Here is a 21,297-nt window from a genome sequence, read left to right on the forward strand (position 1 = left end):
TTCCTTTAAAAATTTACAACCTTCTATCATGTGTTTGCCAATCAGATTGATTTGGTTCTTAACAGTTTAAACATGGTTAGTGGATCGTAGAATTAGATTTTGTTTTGTGGAATGACAATGTGTTTCTGTGTTGACAGTAAGCAGGAAACTGGGGAATTGAAAGATATATTGCTTGTTTCCAGAAGGCTATGTGATGTTATTTAATTCTGAGATTAATTACTGTTTTGTTCTGAATTTATGTTATTTTAAAGACTAGTAACAAATAGTTCAACGGTTTTCTGGATGGAGTGAAAAGCATTTTATGATCTAAAGGGAGACAACTGGGAGTAATTATCTCCCTTGCACTGTGATCTGCAGGTAAAAATAGAAATGATGAATTGTTTTATGGCATGACAAAATATCTTTTATCACATTTTATTATCTATAGATAAAACCAATTTTTAGATATAATCTATTTTGTGATGACCAGTTAAAACAGTAATCAAAACATGTCTTTATGACATTTTAAAGATACATTATGTAAGATTTAGATAAAGAGCTAGCCATTCTTGCTATAATAGTTCGAAAACAGATCATGTAAAATGAATAATTTGAAAATTTCATTCAAATTACTCTATTGCAAGCGAAGATATTAGCCTTTGAAGGTTTGATAAGACGTGTGCAATAATTTCAACCACCGTACTGGTTGTTCTTACACAAAATTAGACGCCTAACACGTCCAGACAAAAAACTGTCATAGAATGATTACTTACCAAACTAAGCATAATGGCTGCTTCTTTAGGTAATGACTGAGGATAACGAGGAGTATCATATAGAATGGACTGGAACAAATCATCTTCATCATCTCCGTGGAATGGAGACTGACCAATCAACATTTCGTATAGTAGAACACCATATGACCAAAAATCAACCGATGAATTATATTTAGCCCCATTCAATATCTGGAAATTAAAAAGTGCTTTGTATTTCAAAAATGGTACATTAAATGACTTACTGAGCCAAAAAACCTTCCAATACTAGTGCATAGAGAAAGCAATTAAGTCAATAGAGACAATAATACGAAATGAAATGAAATGAAATGGGGTTGAACGTCCTCTGTTCTGCTCCTAACCTGGGCTAATGAAGACGGGCATACGCCATACAGTGTGCTATGAGGGAAATTTTGCCCGGGCAGCGGCACTATCGCCTACTCTTATATCGAATTCCAACTGCCAAGGGATCTTTTACGTGCATTCTTATGTATACCCGGACCTCGGTTTTTCGTCTCATCCGAAGGACTAGATAGCTGTCCTTGTCAGGCCCTCCGTCAGACAATAATACAAAGTAAACTGCTGTAAAATTCTGCATGTTTGAGAAATTGAATAGGGTGTTGTTTATACCATCTCCAAATATTGTTTACAATATGATACAACTCGCACAAATTCAACTCCATTTAAATACATTAAGTTTAGCACCATTTTAATACACAACGTTAAAATGGAGAGGGGGAGAAATGGAGTTTAACGTCCACTCGACACGAATCAGGTCATTTCGGGACTAACATATGGTTCAATTTTATTTCAATACTTTGCTTGCGCGTAGGGGTCTTTAGCAGTGGGAGGAAACTGGAGGATCTGGAGAGAAACCACAAGGTTGGGCAGGCGACCCTACTCCTTGTCACATACAACCGGGGAATCAAAACTGCGTCTGTTGACTCAATGACAGACATCATGATACAACGCGCACGCTCTAACCATTCAGCCATCCAACCCACAACAACGTTAAAACGTACGATATTAATAGCCATATTATTTAATTTGTTCACTCCTTAAGAATCGACCATAGCAGAATCAAACTTACTCCTTATTGCTGTGTCAGTAAAGAATATTGCTGATTGACTTACCTCAGGTGCAATATAATCTGGTGTACCACAGAAAGTTGAAGCTTTATTTTCATCAAATACATTTTCTTTACACATTCCAAAATCAGCAATTTTAATATGACCATCTTTATCTAATAACACATTATCTAATTTCAGATCCCTGTTAAAATAAAAACCCAAGTACTTGATACGCCACAGTGAAAAATAAAACAAGCCAAATCCAAAAATAAATAGATGATACTTATTAATTACTTATGCATTAAAGTTTTTATAAAGCATCTTACAATCTTTGAACTCAGTCAAGGCATATACAAAGTTTGAACATTCTACCTAAATGAGAGTCAATGTTTTCCAAAAACTGTCACAGACCGAGAGATGGATTGATAGCTTCTTAGCCCATACAGAAAATGCTCATCACCAGACCCGTTCAAAGTGGCCTGATGAGAGAAAGAGAGATGGGGTATAATGTCCACTCGACACAAACTATGTCATTTCGGGACTAACACATGGTTCAATTTTATTTCAATAATTCGCATGCCTGTAGGGGTCTTTAGCAGTGGGAGTAAAACTAGACGACCCGGAGAAAAACAAGGAGCTTGGACGGGTGACCATACTCGTCACGTACAACCAGCAAATTGAAACCACGCTAGTCGACTTAATGACAGATCTTATGATACAGCGCCGCATGTGCTAAGCATTCTGAACAGCAAATGAAACTTTATTTGATGAGAACATTCCCAAAATCTGACGATTTTGAGTAAGCAGATAAAAAACAAACTTACCTGTATACAACACCATTTCTATGTAAAAACTGTAGACCACAAACTATTTCAGCTGCATAAAATCTGAAAACAGACGAAAAATACATGGAAACTTGCATATTGTAATAGTACAAATGTCATGTGCCAAACAATTTAATAATTTGTAAGCAAATTTATAGTGCAATGTTTTCAACATTGTGTTCAGGGGCATTTACAGATACTTGGAGTTGGAACATAATATTCACAATTTATCAGGGAATAAACTCATTGGTTGCAAAAAAGAAAGTAAATCCAAATTGCCGTAATTTGACTACACAATTGCATTGAACATTTATGTGACTTAAGACTGTATGTAGAATTTGAAACAAAACTTACAAATTATCACTACTGAGTTATAAAGTTTTAAGATTTAAGAAGATACTCCTTTTTTATCACCCTTTATTAATTCATCTATACAGCCTTCAGTCAACCTTCACACCACACTACTCTCTACTGTACTGACTAAAGACTTGTATTGTGCTTAACCAATCCCATGACCTGTGTATTTACAGCACACACTCACTCTGATTGTCACCCACTCATCACAACCAGCAGACGACATAGTTAGTATATAACACTTATGAAAAATATCTTCTTCTAATATAAGAAAGTCAGTGCTTGGATTTTTGATAATAGATTAGACAGCAATTATTTTGAATATGAATTATTTTGAAAGGATTTTATTTCATTGGATTGGGTGTGATTTCATACATATGGGTAAGTTTATAGATAACTATATTGTTTTTTTGTCTACTTTGCTGCACCCACTGGACTAATGAAGAAGGGCAAAGCCATGCAGTGTGCTATGAGGGAGGGGGAATTTTGCTCGGACTGCGTCGCTACGACCTATTCTTATGTCGATTTCCAACTGTCAAGGGTTCTTTTACATGCAGGTTTTTTTTGTCTCATAATAATGTCTAGACAATGTTCCTTGTCAGACCCTTCTTCCTGCACCACTGACAAGGGAGAAACTACGCCGGAAAATCTGAGGAACTTTCTTAGCCAACACTGGGAGTGAATCTGAGACCTCCTGGTTGGTGAGCCACCGCGGCTCCCAGCATGGCTAAGACAGTAATATAAGTTTCAGTCATAAATCATTCAATACTTACAGAGCTCTGTTATAGTCAAACTTGCCAGTCAATTGAATGTGGAACATTAGATCTCCACCATTTAAATATTCCATAACAAAGAATAAATGTGACTGAAATTAAAAAAAAAAAAAATTTGTGTTAGGGGAGGTAACTCCTTAAGTCATACATTCTACAGAGAGTTATAATAATTTCTTACTAGTATATTAATTGTATTTTTATTGAGTCATTATGTTATAACTTTATTGCTCTTCAAACAGTGACAGTTTAAATACAAACAGATTTGAATTCTTACCGGTGATTGGAAAGTACTGTGTAAATGAGTGAGGAAGGGATGTTTACAACCAAGTGCCAAAATTCTTCTTTCAATTAAAGTGCATTCAACATCATCATCTTCTAGTACCACCTCTTTCTTTAGAGCTTTGATTGCATAATAATTACTAGATCCTTTTAATTCAGCCAACATTACCTGAAATATTTCACATTAAATTTAGTTATAGAGTAGAATATAAAATTGTTTTACACAGGTTTAGAAGCAATTTGTTAATAATTATTTATAACATGAGTCCCACATAGCAACCAGAACACATGAAACCGTTACAGCTATATGTATAAGACAAATTTTTTTTTTATAAAATACTATTTCAAATTCTGTGAAGTCCAATAGGTTGACAACTCCTTTTTTATGTAAGACGCAACTGTTGCACTTGGTCCCCAATCTTATGATTTCTATTACTCAGGTTGGTAAACATGCAGGTTCCAACTCTAATCTCCTGTTACTTGAATGAATGAATGAATGAGATGGAGTTTAACATCCTACTGTTCTGCACCAACCGGAAAAATGATAACAGGCATACACCATACTGTATGAGGGAAGGGAGCCACAGTGGCTCAGTGGGTAAGACATTAGCTTGCTAAACTGGAGGTCCCATGTTTGATCCCTGTGTTGAGAAAGTTCATCAAGATATATGCTGGTGTGGTTCCCCCTTGTCAGTGGTGCAAAATGATTTATTTTTGTTTGGATTGGAAGAAAAACCGAGGTCCTGTGTACACATTGGTGTTTATGTAAAAGAACCCCTGGCAGTTGGAATTCGATATAAAAGTAGGCTGCAGTGCAGCAAACCAGGCAAAATTTCCCTCACAGAAGACTGTATGGTGTAAGCCCGTCTTCATTAGCACAGTCGGAGCAGAACAGTAGGACATAAAAACCCATTTCATTTCATTTTTTATTTATGAGTGAAATATTTTCTGGACAGTAATTGAATTCCAACTGCCAAAGGTTGTTTTATATGCACGCCAAGGTATACACGGGACCTAATGATATGTCCCATCCAAATGACAAGACACCTTTCCTTGCCAGTTCTTTAGTCATGTACCATTGACAAAGCGGAACTTTCTCTGTCAACACCTGGGTTAAACCCCAGACCTCCTGGTTAGTGAGCCAGGTTTTTTTTTCACTGAACCACCATAACTCCTATCTGTAGTTGAAATTAATAAAAGGTAAAATACTTATTAATAACAAACCTTCCCAAAGCTGCCTTTACCAAGAACCTTTAAGAAATTAAAATCTTCAGCTTTAAAGTGTTTTAATGTGTCCTGTGATAAAGTTGATAGTTTTGTTGGTCCAGTACCTTCCTGTAAATCTTGATAATTTTCATCTTCTGAACTCTCATCACTTTCTTGTTGAGAAACTTGCTGTTAAAGAGAGAAAACAGGGTTTAATTTCCACACAAGGAAACTTTGTTCATGAATTGTGGATTACAGTGCATTACAAATGGACATTCATTAATATTATTTAAAGCGGAAATTGCAAATTTTTAAGTTATATTTTTAAAATTTATTAAAATAAAGCCTGAAAATAGATGGCATCCATAAACAGTCCTACCTTGTTAAAGAATAATCCTATTAATCCTATAATTCACTATTGCCAGCTGAGAAATTGGCAAAAATATCATTTTCCTCTTAATTTTCAAACGTTTGAATATCGCTACTCCATGGTGGAGAATAGAAAACAAGGGAGGTAATTGGGAGGTAATTGTGTTATTATTTCCTGTGTAAATGAATCTTAAGTGTGAGAATGACACCTATGATCGTATAATTGTGAGTTGACAACCTATTGAGCAAAAATCTTAGAAATAATTACGTTTTGACTTTCTTAGAAAATTTGCAATTTCCGCTTTAAGTAGCTTATTTGGAGACTAAGATATGGTACATCTTTAATTCATGACTTTGTTTATGCAAAGGACTCTTAATACAGCACATCATAAATAAACAGCTAATTTCTGGACTAATAGTAAGTGCAGTAGGACTGCAATACACGCAAACAAAACCGATAAAGACAAACCTGCGGACAAGAAACTAACTACACAAGACATTGCAAGCAATAAACAACAAAATATCAAGTGGTTGGATCCATGGACCAGTAGTAATTGTCCACTACACTGTACATATAGTACATCATTAATTCATGACTTTGTTTTGTGCAAAGGATTCCCCAAGAGTGGTAGGAAAGTCGAGAATAAAGAAAGAACTAGCAGCGTCAATTTTAATAGAATATTAAAATCACTGGTGGACTTGATAACAGTAGCACCACCTGGTTAACTGTGACTGATTTAGTTTTTGCTGAGAGGTTATCTCTATGACTACAATTATAACAAATTTCGCAGAAGTTTTCATTTAAAGATGTTACTCTGTTGTGAACTTTGTTAACGGTCAAATTTTCATGTGTACTAGCGCCAAAAAGTGACCCCAAACAATGATATTACATATGAGTTTATGTTGTCATGCTGAGTGGTTGACATTCAAAATTAAAGTAAACTTACACTAGATTTTCTGGAGGATATTTTGACTTGTTTTAAAGCTTCTGCCAGTAATACCTGATTTACTCCACATAAATTTGGCATAAATTTCTCACATCTTCGATGGCAGTTTATGTTGCAAACTATATAAAGAAATAAGAATAAAACAATTACCAATTAATTAAAATATTGTCATAATTCAAAATGAGGCATTTGGGAAATTATCCGGCACCCAGAGTTTTGGGCCTGAAAGTAGTGAAGGACAGATGGACTGGCAAGCAACAGTGTCTAGTCGTTCAAATGGGAAAAGAAACCAGGGTCCAGTGTACACGTCTGGCGTGCACAGAAAAGAATCATTGGCAGTTGGATTCAAAATAAGAATAGGCTGTAGTGCTGTTGTCTGGGCAAAATTTTTCTCATAGCTCACTGTATGACATATGCCCTTCTTGGTGCAGAGAAGTAGGACGTTAAACCCCAATTCATTTCATTTAGTCACAGTATTCATTGGTTGGGATTCATTAACGTTTTCTTTGAATCCATTAAATACCTAATAACATAATAAACCACTTTCTTATGTTTGACTTGTATCTCAAGCATCATGCCAGAGGGACTGTACAGTTCCCAGATCCATTCAATTGATGTTTTATTTGTTGTGTGGCTTGTCTGCAGGTTTGTCTTATGTTTTGTTTTTTTGTTTTCCGTGTAGTGGTCTTGCTGCACTTACTATTAGTCAAACAAATCTCAATCAATGAAGTTCTGGACAAACTTTAGCAATGGCTATATTTTAGCCAGTTTCAATAGCATGCAATTTTATCGGATATATAATATTTTCACATCTTTTTACTGTTTTCACATCTCACTCAAACTGTTAATTAGTTTATTGTTATCCACTTGTATATAACCTTCTGTAGCATGTTTGATTGTATCATTGCTTGATAACGCTGAATGTTATCCATAAAACTGTCTGTTTATTATCTTTTTATAAATAAGAAAATTGCAGTGAAATTGGTTTATGTATCAAAAAGTTCATATTACATACCTTCACATTTTAATCCTTGCCTAAATAAACCATATAACATAGTACCACAGTGATCACAGAATGTGGGTGACATATAATTATTGATTTTAAAACGATGGGGGACATTGATGTTGAAACGTTCTGTTAACATCTGAAATTACAAAAATAAATTTGTGTATTTTTTATCAGAATAAAATGCTGTATTCAATCACATTTTGCAAAAATATATGCTTTGTCCCAACTTTAGTCCAACTTTTGATTTAGTAAAGCAGTGTGTGGGCTGGATATGAACTTCTTCCCCCACCCGCAGTCTCCAAAAACAGTAAGTGCTCGCTGTGCTGCCTAGGTGGGCCATTGACTGAACTAAACTGAATAAGCATCACCAAGGTAATATTTCTATCAGCTTTGGTTGTAATCTATTGAGTGGGTTAGGATAAAAGTAAAAAATATCCAATTTTCCCAATCAACAACCAAATACCAGGGTACTTCAAAGTTTAACCCCAAAATGATACAGGAAAACATAATTTTCATTGATTTTGGGGTATACAAAGGGTCATAATTCAGTAAAAAAGAACGGAATCCCAAGAATCTCAAACCTGATCTGCAACTCTGCAGTGTAACAACCCTCGTCCACTACGGTTTCGTTTTTAGGGGACTAATGGACTAATATTAAACACCAGCATAGCAATATAACTATCGATTTTTTTAAAAATCCAGCAAATGGTCGAAAATCATGGACAGAAGTGATGAGATAAGCTCTTCTGTCCAATAACACGATGGGGTAATAACATACCTTTGTTTCTCGACTGTCGATGGCACTGCCAGGACATCGTCCAAGGATTTTTTCGTGACATTTTTTGTGAACTGCACAATTGCAAACTACAAAAAAGAATAAACTTATTTAAACATTATACTTAAAAAGACATTTTTGAGCAATAACTCAAGTATATATTATGATTACACCACCATTTCTATTTTTTTTTTTTTTTTAACAGATAAAAATCTTAATGTGGATATAGTGGTATATAGTCTACCCATTTCTGTTTTAATAGCCTGAATACTAGTAATTATCTGTTTGCGTCATGGCAATTTTCCACCACACCACACCAAAGATTTATATGCATTTTTAGTTTTACAGCTCACATGCATTGTGAACCATGACTAACTCATGGATTTACCTCCACTGTTCAAATGAATCATTGAATCCATATGAAATGAAATGGGATTTAACATCCTACTTTTCTGTACCTTCATGCCATACAGCAATATCCTATAGGGCAAATTTTGCATGGACAGTAATTTTATTCCATATGTGTAGGGTTCTTTTATGTGCAGGCCAAGGTGTACACAGGACCTTGGTTTTTCATACCATCCAAAAGACTAGATGATTTTCATTGCCAGGCCTGTAGTTCTGAACCAGTGACAAGGGAAAACCATACGGGAAAATCATGGGGAACTTTCCAAGGATAGAAAGCCAGACCTCCTGGTTAGTGAGTCAATGCCCTACTTACTGAGTCACCGTGGCTCCTATTGAATCAAAAATATATTGTATTATGTAAGTCCCAAAATAAACTAGTTTGTGTTGAATGGATGTTAAACCTATTCTGTCTTGTATACTGGACTAAAGAGACTATCTATCAATCATCATTACTTGACAGTTATAATTTATTAGGCACTTTACAGGATTCTTCACTTTAAAATTCTCACATACCAGGATAGATAAGCTTTAGAGAACAGGATGAATTACTGCCAATTCAACGATTTTTATTATTTAACTGCAAAAACTATGCCCAAGTGTGCAAATATGAGATCTAGTGAATGGAACAAACCGGCTTAACAATCTTTTAGACAAATTACTATAAATAATTTTTAGAATTTTTTTTAACATTCAGTTTTGTATTTATGCCAAATGGATTGGTTAGAATTTAAATAACCATACATCACAAAGTAAAGTTTTCTACAGTGCAGCTTAATACAGAAAAATAAAAATATTAAGTGAATAAGGCTGTTACACAAGACAACATACCTCACACACATACAAACAGTGCCATGTGATATCAGGGTTTCCAGACATATAGTAAGCATATGCAGACTTAAGCATGACATCCCTCCAAGCATGTTGCGATGAGGCCCAAACTACAAGATCAATACGACTTAACAAAGATAAATCATATACTATTGTGTACGTAAATAAACCCCATTGATAGTTGGAATTCGAGATAAGAGTCACCATAGTGCCACTGTCCAGATGCATGGTGTATGTCCATCTTTACTAGCCCGGTTAGTGTAGGAAAATAGGATGCTAAACCTCATTTTATAAATATAAATCAGTGAACCCTTACCTTTACACTGATAACCTTGTTTATTTAAGCCCCTGAAAAAAAGAAGCCCAAGTCAAAATAAACATTACATTCTTAATGATTATTTGAGTACAATAGCATCAATCTCTAATTTCATGCAAATAAGTAACCCTTCAATTAAACTAACTGCTTTTGGAAGACATCATCACATTTGGAGCTAGAATGTTAATCACACTAGTCTACACAATCTGATCCTTCTCTCATCATCGTCTTGATATCAACTATATCAGACTCAAATGTAACAAACTGAAGGTAATGATTTTGAAAGATAGCTGCCGATTTGTACTAATGGAAATATTTCGAACAAAAACATAATTTTTTTTATTGAATTATGTGCAAAAACTGATACCTATGTAGTGATACTGCCGGTTCTTGTAGACAATTTTTATTATTCAACATAATAATGAAGAAGCAGTATTTCCGTTAATAATGAAAAATATTAACACACAGAATTATTTCAGTGCAAAAGCAGAATAGAACCTTCTCATCTATCTGATACACATTTCTACATGTGATTTGTCTGGGAAATAGACCATTAAATATAAATTGAGGTACTTAATATAACTAATCTGAACAATACTGACTTCGTTAAACGTTGTTATTGTGTACAAAATAATTTATCTGTTATAAGCTTAATTATAAGCAGTGTAAATTCGAATCAGTAAATAAAACTGGGACATTACTTTCATTTAATATTCATTTTTTTATGTTCTTAAACTACAATAGTGTCTAACAACATCTTTAAGAAGTTTGTTTTAAATTATCCAATGAAAAGACCCAAGGATGATTTTACCAATCCCAGTGATTACTATCAGACTTCATGGAGAGATGAGAATTGACAATTTTAAATCAAGATAAAATAAAGATCTGAATTTAAACAATTTAATTCATAACATATCTCTTCAGAACAAATAGCATACCATAATGTAAACTACAACATTTCTGGTGGGGCCTGGTTTAATTTTGGAGGTTATGACAACCTCTATGTCAGAAACTTCATATATAAAATCAAAACTTTAATATATTCTATTGTTACCAAGTTATTTATCAAGAATCAGGTTTATTTGGGTAATTATGAGACCTCTGGTGCTTCCTGATTTAACTTGATAAGATGCTGTGTGTTATTTTGACAAGAAATCTCCCGACTACTAGTAGTACTAGTCCACTTTACAGCTAGTTGAAGTCGGTATGTTAATAGTCTGATAATGTATGTTGATAACAGAAAATAAGCCTGAGCTAGAATTAGAACGACCACATTTTTCAATGTCAGCGGTTGCCAGGCAAGATACACCCACATTTTGCAAGAGATGGATACCCACAGCAGCTAAATGGTCCGGGCAGTCAACAAGGGTCGTCGCATATTTTTACTTTTTTCGGTAATGAAACATTCATAATACATTAAAATCTGATTAAGAGTAACAACTCATTAAGTAATTATCAGAAAACCATTAGAATTTGTTTGGTTTTTATAAAGTTCTGCCCCATGCTAACGTTTAGTATACGAAAATTTAATATCATGGATTTAGCTGTTCAAGTTATCAAAATTCATTGAAAATCAATATATTTGTTTGTCTCAAGATCTTAAACTCTGTGCATCAATCTGAAGTCAATCGGATGATAACTTTAGCCTCTAGAGCGTCACAAGATTTTTCAAAGTGATCAAGGGCCATAACTTTGGCAGTAACAATCGGAAATCGTTGAAAATCAATATGATTCTTCATCTCATGAACTCAAACACTGTGTATACATTTAAAGTCAATCAGATATTAACTTTGGCCTCTAGAGCATCCACAAGATTTTTCAAAGTGATTAAGGGCCATAACTCTGGCAGTAATTATCGGAAATTGCTAAAAGTCAATAGGCTTCTTCGTCTCGTGACCTTAAACACTGTGTATGAATTTAAAGTCAATCGGATATTAACTTTGGCCTCTAGAGCGTCCACAAGATTTTTTAAAGTGATCAAGGGACATAACTCTGGCAGTAATTATCGGAAATCGCTGAAAATCAATAGGCTTTTTCGTCTCATGACCTTAAACACTGTGTATAAATTTAAGATCAATCCGATATTAACTTTGGCCTCTAGAGCGTCCACAAGATTTTTTGAAGTGATCAAGGGCCATAACTCTGGCAGTAATTATCTGAAATCGCTGAAAATCAATAGACTTCTTCGGCTCATGATCTTATACACTGTGTATAAATTTAAAGTCAATCGGATATTAACTTTAGCCTCTAGAGCGTCCACAAGCAATGGTGGACGCCGGATGGACGGACGGGGGCGACGACAATATACGACCACATTTAAATGTGGAATTCGAACTCAACCATTATTAAGGTGTAACGGTGGTATATTCACACGTTTTTTAAATCGGATAATAATTGTGACCTTAGAGGGACCACAAGCTAAAAAGGCAATTTTTCGTACAGTCAAGGGTCATTTCAAGTTTCTGAAGGTAACCATTAGAAATTGTTGAAAATCTATTTGTCTATTTTACTATTTATGTGCACTAAGGCTCGACCTTACTGGTAGAATTAAACTCTGTGAAAGTAGATTCCAGTCCTATTACATCAATCTGTTATAATCTCAGCTGTCAAACTTTATTTTCAGTGCTGTTTTCTATGAAAGGTTTAGTCTAAACAATTTACCCAAATACATAATATCTATTTTCAGTTAAAAAAGATCATTTATTCCCAGACCATTGGCAGTTCAGCTTTGACTGTTCAGGGACCTAACTTAAATTCTATCAATAAATTAGATACTTATATCTTGTTTCATTACTTTCAATTTTCTATCAATATAGAGACTGTCATTATCAGAGCAGACAGGGATTACAACTATATATTCCCTAATTAAAATTTGTGCATGTAAAAACTTACCAACAAAAAAGATTACAGTGAGAGCAGAAAGTTGGCTGTCTAAAAAATTTGGCAATAAATTGATGACCTTTGATCTCATGTACTTTCTGTTGTTTAATAGCACCTCTTCTGGCAAATGCTTTAATTGGGATAGACGCCTCGCTGGAATTCATGGCTGTAACACAAAACAAATAAGCACAATAAAAGCATCTGACAAACATTACTATCAGATAAAAAATTGATGTAATGATATACATTGATGTGATCATACACATTGATTTCATAATACACAATTGATGTCATGATACACATTGATGTCATGAAATCTCAGATACAAAATCCCCAGTCAAATTTGTCTGCAATAACTTGCATTCTAAATTCTTTGGTAAAACAGCTATTACACACGAAAAACAAAATAAGGGTTTTTATCAGATCTGGTGTTCGACTATCTTCACTGATGACTCCCATTTTATCCCTTCAATGGGGGTTGGGTGATAGATCGTCAAGTCTGTCATTGAATCTACTGACTTGGTTTTGATCTTAAGTTTGTACATGACAAGGGTCGCCTTTCCAATCTCAGTTTCCTTCCCCTGCAGAAGAGCATGATGTAGAAGCAAATGATTGAAATAAAATTGTAACATATGTCAGTTCCGATATGACCTGATCTGTGTTGAGTGGTTGTTAAATCCCATTTCCTTTCTATATATCTACAAAATCTGATCCCAGAACATTGTCATATCATGTCCAGAAAATGGTTAATAAGGATGTTTTTGCCATGAGAAAGCGGTATTAATTGTGTAATCTAAATAATACATCCACAAAAAATATCGTAGACAATGCATATTAATCAACAAATACCTGATCTTTGATGTTTGTTAAGACCTTAACCTAATATAACTTCCAAGTGTACAGATCTATATTTAAATCTCTACTGCTTACAGAAACAATGACAGAGCCATGTAGTCATAAAAAGCTGCAGCACTAATAATTAAGTTCAGTAATATAAATGCTATTACAGTAACTTGAAAGAGGATATCAGTTCAGTATTTATCTATATTTATTATCACAGGTATCATGTAATTAGATCTTCAGCTATACAGTTACATCTGGGATATTCAAAGTTCAAATTAGATTTTATGTAAAATTTGCTGGAGATCTGACATGAATGTTTTAAGATTCAGTACAATGATTTTTTTTAGACCAAAAGTAGTGGATGGTCACACAAAATGCTTTTCTGTCGAATGAGTATGCCAGTTCCAGCATTTTCTACAACTGGGCGAGTCTAGGGTTATTTCGAAAATATAATCAAGCCTAGACATTGTCAGACACAAATTCAGACTTTTCATGCACAATCCCTCTGGCGCCCGATATTTGTCTGGCACAAATTTGTCTTTTTTCTGTGTTTTATTGATATTATTAATACATCTCTGGCACTAGGTTTAAAATGTTAGGAACTAGTTCATTAGTGTCTGACGTTTTGTAAGGTACAACAAAAACCTGGCGCTTTAACCATTTCATCATATATCATGGAAAATATCATTTTGGCCATGTGAACTATTAAAACAAATTAAAAGTGATGTGGGGTGTTTCAGAAACAGTAAGGATATGTCAAGACTTTTGCAGGGAACATAACTAATTATCCAAGCCATCGTGTGAAATTCTCAAATAGATGAGAACCTTTATTTGTTGACCTGATAGGGTAAGCACACCCTCCCATGTACATGCTACCCATTGCTATTTACATAGTTTTGTAAAACGATAATTTGGAGTTTGATTTCAGAATCCGAAGCTAGCAACACTGTAACCCTGGGACAGTGGTAGAATAAATTTAAGCACCTTATTCATTTTCATGTCTGTGGCTTTTTCAGACTACTGATTGGTATCAAATGAGGTTTCACTAGCAAAAAATTTATTTAGCAAATAATGCCTTTGAAATTTTTAGAAAGGTAATAAAAAGAATACTTTATTACTGATACCAAATTTCTAGTATTTTATGCTGACTAAATTGTGAAAAAAAAAAAAAAAAAAAAAAAAAAGCTGTTGTATTTTAGTCTTAATTGAGCTAAAAAAAAAAAGAAGAAGCATACTTGAAAAATCTGCCCTTTTCGAAATATGAATTTTAATAATTCTTCCCTTTCTCATCAAACGATCTTTGAAACAAATGTTCAATTAATGCATACCAAGAAATCGGTCTTTGACAATTCCTCACATATTTTTATCATTATGTTCTTAATTTACAGACTAGCAGCAGCTTGCAAACTTGACGTTACTTAAAATATCAGTTTCAACTAAGTATATACCTCAGAAATAAAATTACCTTAAGCTTAGAAAAAGTAGGAGGTATTTGCCAAAAAGCAACACATAATTATAACATGAGTCAAATCTTATACTAAACACCAGCCATACAACATACATACATACAGAAATATAGATATCATCTTTATCATGGGATTTATGTAAATGATGCTGCTGTCTATAAGTTAATGCATTGTTGATGTCCCAAGGTTACTCGGACACCATTATCTTTGACAGCTTCACTTTATATCACCATCCCTTATGGCTGTATTATGCATGAGACACATGCATCAACAAAAGTAAATCAGTTATTAAAAAATAAATTGAAGAAGTAAATGATTTCATATAACACATACCAAGTGCTTTTTTTGAAGAGTTATTAATCAAATAGACTTGTCAATTCAACATACTTCCTTGGGGGTAAATATCCAGTCCACTAATTAAGTCTTTAACAGGGTAAAAACTATCACTCTAATAACCAGATGAAATGGCTAATCCCACAGATTTAAGAGATATATATTCGATCTTCAATGATCAAATTGCAGAAAATCACAAGATTAATTATTTCTCAAATGCAAAACACAGCTAAACAACTTTAAAATTTTCCTCATCAGCTCACCAAGTCAATGAACAGATCATACGTGTGCACACATGTATGTGTAGAAAGGCATCAGGTTGACTATTTCTGGCCTTAGTATACACACATCCATTCACTGAGGTACAGTCAAAACAGTATAATATAGAATAAATAGCATAAAAACTCGAGCATTTCTGCCACTGTATCAATTTACACTGAGTTCAGCCACAAAACCTCACGACTGGTAGAACCATTAAATGATAATGCTGAACATTATAAATGAAACTGTGTATTAATGGTAGATTTTTTTTTAATCATACATTAAAAGTATTCTAAGTTTGCATTTTAATTAAGAAAAGGTAATGGATTTTGTTCCATCAAAATATCATATACATGCAGACTCATTCCATATATGTTAATCTACTGTTATCTTGCTTAAAGATATATTCCTTGGAGTTCAATTGGTTCGATCTTGAAACAGACACACCCAATTATTTTATGTTTGAAAATATGTTTTGTCTTTTATGTTCAGGAGAAGTAAAACTGCAAAGCTATAAAGTGTCTGTCATGTAATTAATGATATAAAAAGGAAGGCTATATAATCATAATCCACAAAGTGCCCACCATTTGAAGACATGAGGTAGATCAAACTGGACAGATTTTAGTCTGTGACCTAAAATCAAAAGAGAAAACAAACAGCAATGGCTGCTATTTTCTAGCTATTTAATCCGTAACATATATATTTTTGCACAATTTAGATATTGTAAAATAACCAGAGTCCTCATTGTTAAAGAGGGGTTGGTCCAATTCATGGGCTTTAGATCATAAGGCCTGCCATTGTGTCGACTGGCGTGATATATCGATTTCCAGTTTATATACAAGTGGCCTGTCTAACCTCATTGGTTTCTTCAGATCCTCCAGTTTCCTCCCACTGCTAAAGACGCCTAAACAAAAACAAATTATTGAAATAAAACTGAACCAAATGTTAATCCCAAAATGACCTAGTTTGTGTCAAGTGGATGTTAAACCCTTTCTCTCTTTCCTTAATGTTAAGCAAACACAACTTGAAAACTGTACTAAAATATATTGTCTTGTAGATTATTTTCACATGTGTAACAGCTTATAGTTATAGATATTCAAGATATTAATTCTAATTTTAAAACTTGTAAACAGAGAGAAATGACTATCAGATTTCGGAATCCAATAAGCTGCTCATGTCAGTGTGCCAATAGAATGAAATTAATTATTGTTTATAAATTGATACTGTCTGAAGGTTAACACAGCTGATTGCCTTTTGCATTTTCCAGACAATACCTAATTTTTAATGCTTAATTCATGCTAAAATGTAATCAAATCGTTTATGTAACATGTAATTAAAAAAAAAAAATGGACAGTAGATAACTATTCTATTTGGATTTAATTAGATCACAAACAGGCCCACCTGAAGATTTTACACAACATGACACTGGCTTGTTTATATTGTGTGTAGAGGGTGCTGAATGCCCAATTGTAAATATTGCAGCAATATACGTCGTCGATCAAATATGGCAAAGCAGTGCCATCGAATGGGTTAACACATCCGATGTCGGACATATTCTCTGCCCCAGATCTTGTTAGCCGGTAATCATCTAGATTTGTCTCTGGTGTATATTACTGTAATTTTCTAGTGGCTAGGCCTTCTCACCTTGTGTATTTATTTTTATAAGCAGCTAAAATGTTTATCACTCAGGAACAACAGTACAACAATTCGTTTTTATGTCAAGTACAGGATACATAGATTACAAGCATAGACTACATAAAAAAAATAACACATCTCTCAGCCTATCTCAAACCCCACTAAACTCGCCCAGCTAGTTACTGACGGATTCCACTACATCATGGCTCTCCTACAAAATTAAAGGGTCTACTCAATCCAGATGGTGTCTTTTGAACCTCAACGTGCCTAGACTTCCGCTATTAATTATTCAATTGGCCAAATTTATGCAATTGGTTACTTATGTCTAATGACGTAATCAGTAATTTTCCGATCACGAGTGTCAGACGGGATATCCTGTTTTTCAGCCAGAATTGAAAACAAATTAATTGCACTTTAAAAGCTAGGTTGCCAGGCAACGAAACATACGCCCGCAGCAGCTTAATCGCCAGAGCAGTCGACAAGGGATGTCGCTTATTTATTCTTTTGTAGGTAATGGGGGCATTTACCAGACAATTTCATACAGATCAGATCATAATTTCCCCTGTTTGAAACAAGGGCCTTAACTCTGGAAGTAATTAACAGAAGTTGTTGAAATTTGACAAATTTTTTCGTTTTACTAATTTAAATAATGCATATAAATTTCATACAGATTGGATGATAAATTTTGTTATCTAAGCGTTTACAAGGTTCAACAAAGTAAAACAAGGGCCGAAAACCCTGATGAACTTAATTGGCCAATGTAGGGTTTGAACACAGGATCACCAGGTTAGCTGTAGTTTACAAGCGATTCAAGATCCCTCAAATGATGATCAGTGGCTTTAATGCACATTTGAGGTATTTTGAATATGGGCACTATTTCATAAATTGGACCATAAAAATGATTTTCACTGTTGTTATGTATTTATTGTATCTTATTTTTCAAAAAAAAATAATCTAAAAAAGTGAGATTATTCTGGTCACTTTTTTTTTTTTTTTTTTTTATCAAAGTCAACTATAACCACAATCTGTAACATATTTTGTTATTAATTTCTCTTTCATCTTCATTGATGTAAGTTTTTTCTTATAATTAGATACAAAAAATATCTGAACGTTCTTGATAGCAATAATACATGAATAATATGTTCATTAAAGTGGCATTATGAAAGATAAGATAAAGAATTCTTGCTATAATAGTTAAAGAATAGATAATGTAAAAGGAATATGCTGAAAATTTCAGTCACATGACTTCACTCTTTTAATAACACTGTAGCCATGATTGTCATTGTTACCGTTGTTACAATAATAAACAATGTCTCGATTATCCATTTTTATGGTTAATCATGAACAGCCGTTGAACTGCAGATCAGATTCAAAACTGTTGAAAATTGGATCCATCAGATGGCATTGAGAGTCGATTATGGTCTTGTCATGTTAATAAATGTCTAATTAATAGTTTATATATATAATATTTAAGGCCTAAAGAAAGACCTGCAATCAGTAGATTTAGCTCTTGCATAATGCATGTTTAAGTTTTCATAATTTTGATACTTAATACTATATATTTTTCTTGGCCTCGCTCGCCAAGGAAATAAACATTATTAAATTTGTAAATTATATTCAAAATAGCCGAAGACCTAAGATTCACTTATCAAAAATCCATACACTGACTTTTTTTTCTGAACTTCTTGAAATTGTATGATAATGTAAATCGAAAATTAAAATGTGCATATTTCAATGACTGCGTGGTGGTAGCTGTCTCAAATTTGTTTATATGATCATCTTTGAATATGTCTGGTGTAAATGTTTAATCTAACCATATAAAATCAAAAATTATCTTTTTATCAGTAGACAAATAATGCCATATTGCTACGTTCGTTCGTTTCTGGAGTTTTACGTCCACTTCCACCTAAGGTGATATCGTAGACAAAGATGTTTCCTAAGAAACTTACTGGAGGAAGCCGTATGGATTAGGCTTGGTCCAGTTTAATTTGAGACATAGTGTCTTAGCAGGGAATGCCCAAGTTAAAAATCTCATCGAAAGGAGCGGAGAAAGTTTTGGGGTAGCCATATTGCTAGTGCAATCATGCTATTTATATGGTATCACATTAACATTATCACTAACCAGAAGGTCCCTTGTTTGATCCTGGTGTTGGCCAACAATCTTCATCAGGATTTTCTGGGATGGTTCCCCTTTGTCAGTGATGCAGGAAGGTGGGCCTGGTAAGTGACAACATATAGTTGTTTGGATGGGAAGTAAAAAAAAAAAAAAAAAAAAAAAAAAACCAGGTCCCATGTACATATTGGCATGCACATAAAAAAACCCTTGACAGTTGGAATTTGATATAAGAGTTGGCTGTAGTGCTGCTATACGGGCAAAATTTAGCACATAGCACACTGCTTGGCGTACGTCGTCTTTATTAGCCAAGTTGGTGCAGAACAGTAGGACGTTAAACCTCATTTCATTTCATTTCACATTTTTACCATTGTCCTAATCTTATATTTCCTTGAAAATTCCTGATATGCATATCATCTAAGGATCACTTAATGACCATCGATTAGGGTAATAGCTTTGGCAAACAGTTAAATTGAACATTTACCAACCACCACATTCAAATTGTTGTACCTGATTATTCACTAACTTCTTTAGAGGCATCTTGTAAGATAATGCTTTTTTTTTTGAATATATTTTTCAATCGATACTTATGTATTTAACGTCTTGACTATCAAGGAAATGTATCTTTACAGAGAACATCCAATAAGTTTGGATCAATAGTCCCGATATACACCACAATTTGTGTGATTACTCAACTTCACATGTTGTTTAAACAAGCTGCATTCAGATAACTAATGATTAGGCAGTGCAAAAAGTTGGCTAAAGCAGTCTGGTAACAGTCATAATTCAACCTATCACAATAACTTTGAGAGGAAATTTAATAACTAGATAATTCATATCTCTGGAAAACATTAGAACAAACAAAAAGAAGAGAGCATATAAATTTCTGACCCTATCCAAATATTGAATTATGGCAAGGAGTCAATATAAATACTTTCCTAACCTTTCAATAATATTAAATATCCATGTTACTTAAACAGGCATTATGCAAGAGCTAAATCTGCCTATTGTAGTTCTTTCTTTAGGCCTTAAATGTTATATAAACTATTAACACGACCATAATCAATTCTTAATGTCATCTGATGAGTCTGATTTTCATCAGATTCGAATCTGACCTGTGGTTCAAGGCTGTTGATTAACTGTAAAAATGGATAATCAAGACTTTGTTTATTATCGTAAAAACGGGAACAATGACAATCAAGGCTACAATGTTTTTGAAATGAGGATTTCTTGGCTCAGAGTGAAGTAATTTGACTGAAATTTCCAGCATATACCCTTAATATTATCTATATTTTAATTATTATATTGAGAACTGTCAGCTCTTTATCTAATCTTCCATAATGCTACTTAAAGTGGGTTGTGACTTGTTCTTCTGTATTGTAAAACACTAACATGCGGTAAACCCAAACTCTAAATATACTAATTGTCACATATAATCATTGTCTAATCTCACAATCATAGTGGTGACAGACAGAAGATATGACCCATTTCATCTGTTGGAGAAGAATTTTGGCCAAACAGCGATATTTCAGATTACTTTTCTTTAAATTTCAACTGCCAAGGGATCTTTTATATGCACTACATCAAGCCGATAGTTGGGACTTCTGTTATTTTTTTTTTATCCTACTAGTACTTTACATTATAAAGCTTGTCCATTGAAAAATCATGAAGGTTCTTTTTGATGACCCCACCCACCTCCATAGTCCAACATAGCTGACCATGGGAATACCGCTTATTTAAAATCAATAAAATTAATGAATATCTTACCTGGACGTTTACTCATATTTCCGTATATTCCTTTTAAATCTCAATTATACGTGATAGAACTTTAAAGTGTCAAAAATTATAGTCACAACAAT

General features: G+C 33.8%; 1 protein-coding gene across 4 annotated transcripts in view; it reads right to left on the bottom strand.

Annotated features, from left to right (window-relative positions):
- The window catches only part of LOC126827174 (protein kinase C delta type), a 76,297-nt gene that overhangs the window by 5,318 nt on the left and 49,682 nt on the right, over positions 1-21,297 (bottom strand). For 3 of the 4 annotated variants that reach the window (XM_050556408.2, XM_050556409.2, XM_050556410.2), the window contains 11 exons: positions 12,800-12,953; positions 9,908-9,939; positions 8,359-8,444; positions 7,587-7,716; positions 6,572-6,690; positions 5,274-5,444; positions 4,045-4,218; positions 3,771-3,862; positions 2,644-2,706; positions 1,883-2,021; positions 753-941 (listed from right to left, as the gene is read on the bottom strand). In XM_050556408.2, the coding sequence (XP_050412365.1) occupies positions 753-941; positions 1,883-2,021; positions 2,644-2,706; positions 3,771-3,862; positions 4,045-4,218; positions 5,274-5,444; positions 6,572-6,690; positions 7,587-7,716; positions 8,359-8,444; positions 9,908-9,939; positions 12,800-12,953 (1,349 nt within the window). Of the gene's footprint in view, positions 1-752; positions 942-1,882; positions 2,022-2,643; positions 2,707-3,770; positions 3,863-4,044; positions 4,219-5,273; positions 5,445-6,571; positions 6,691-7,586; positions 7,717-8,358; positions 8,445-9,907; positions 9,940-12,799; positions 12,954-15,429; positions 15,771-21,297 lie in introns of those variants that run through there. The other variant, XM_050556411.2, reaches the window with a different exon arrangement.

This window comes from Patella vulgata, chromosome 7, assembly GCF_932274485.2.
Source record: "Patella vulgata chromosome 7, xgPatVulg1.2, whole genome shotgun sequence".
Classification (NCBI taxonomy): domain Eukaryota; kingdom Metazoa; phylum Mollusca; class Gastropoda; family Patellidae; genus Patella; species Patella vulgata.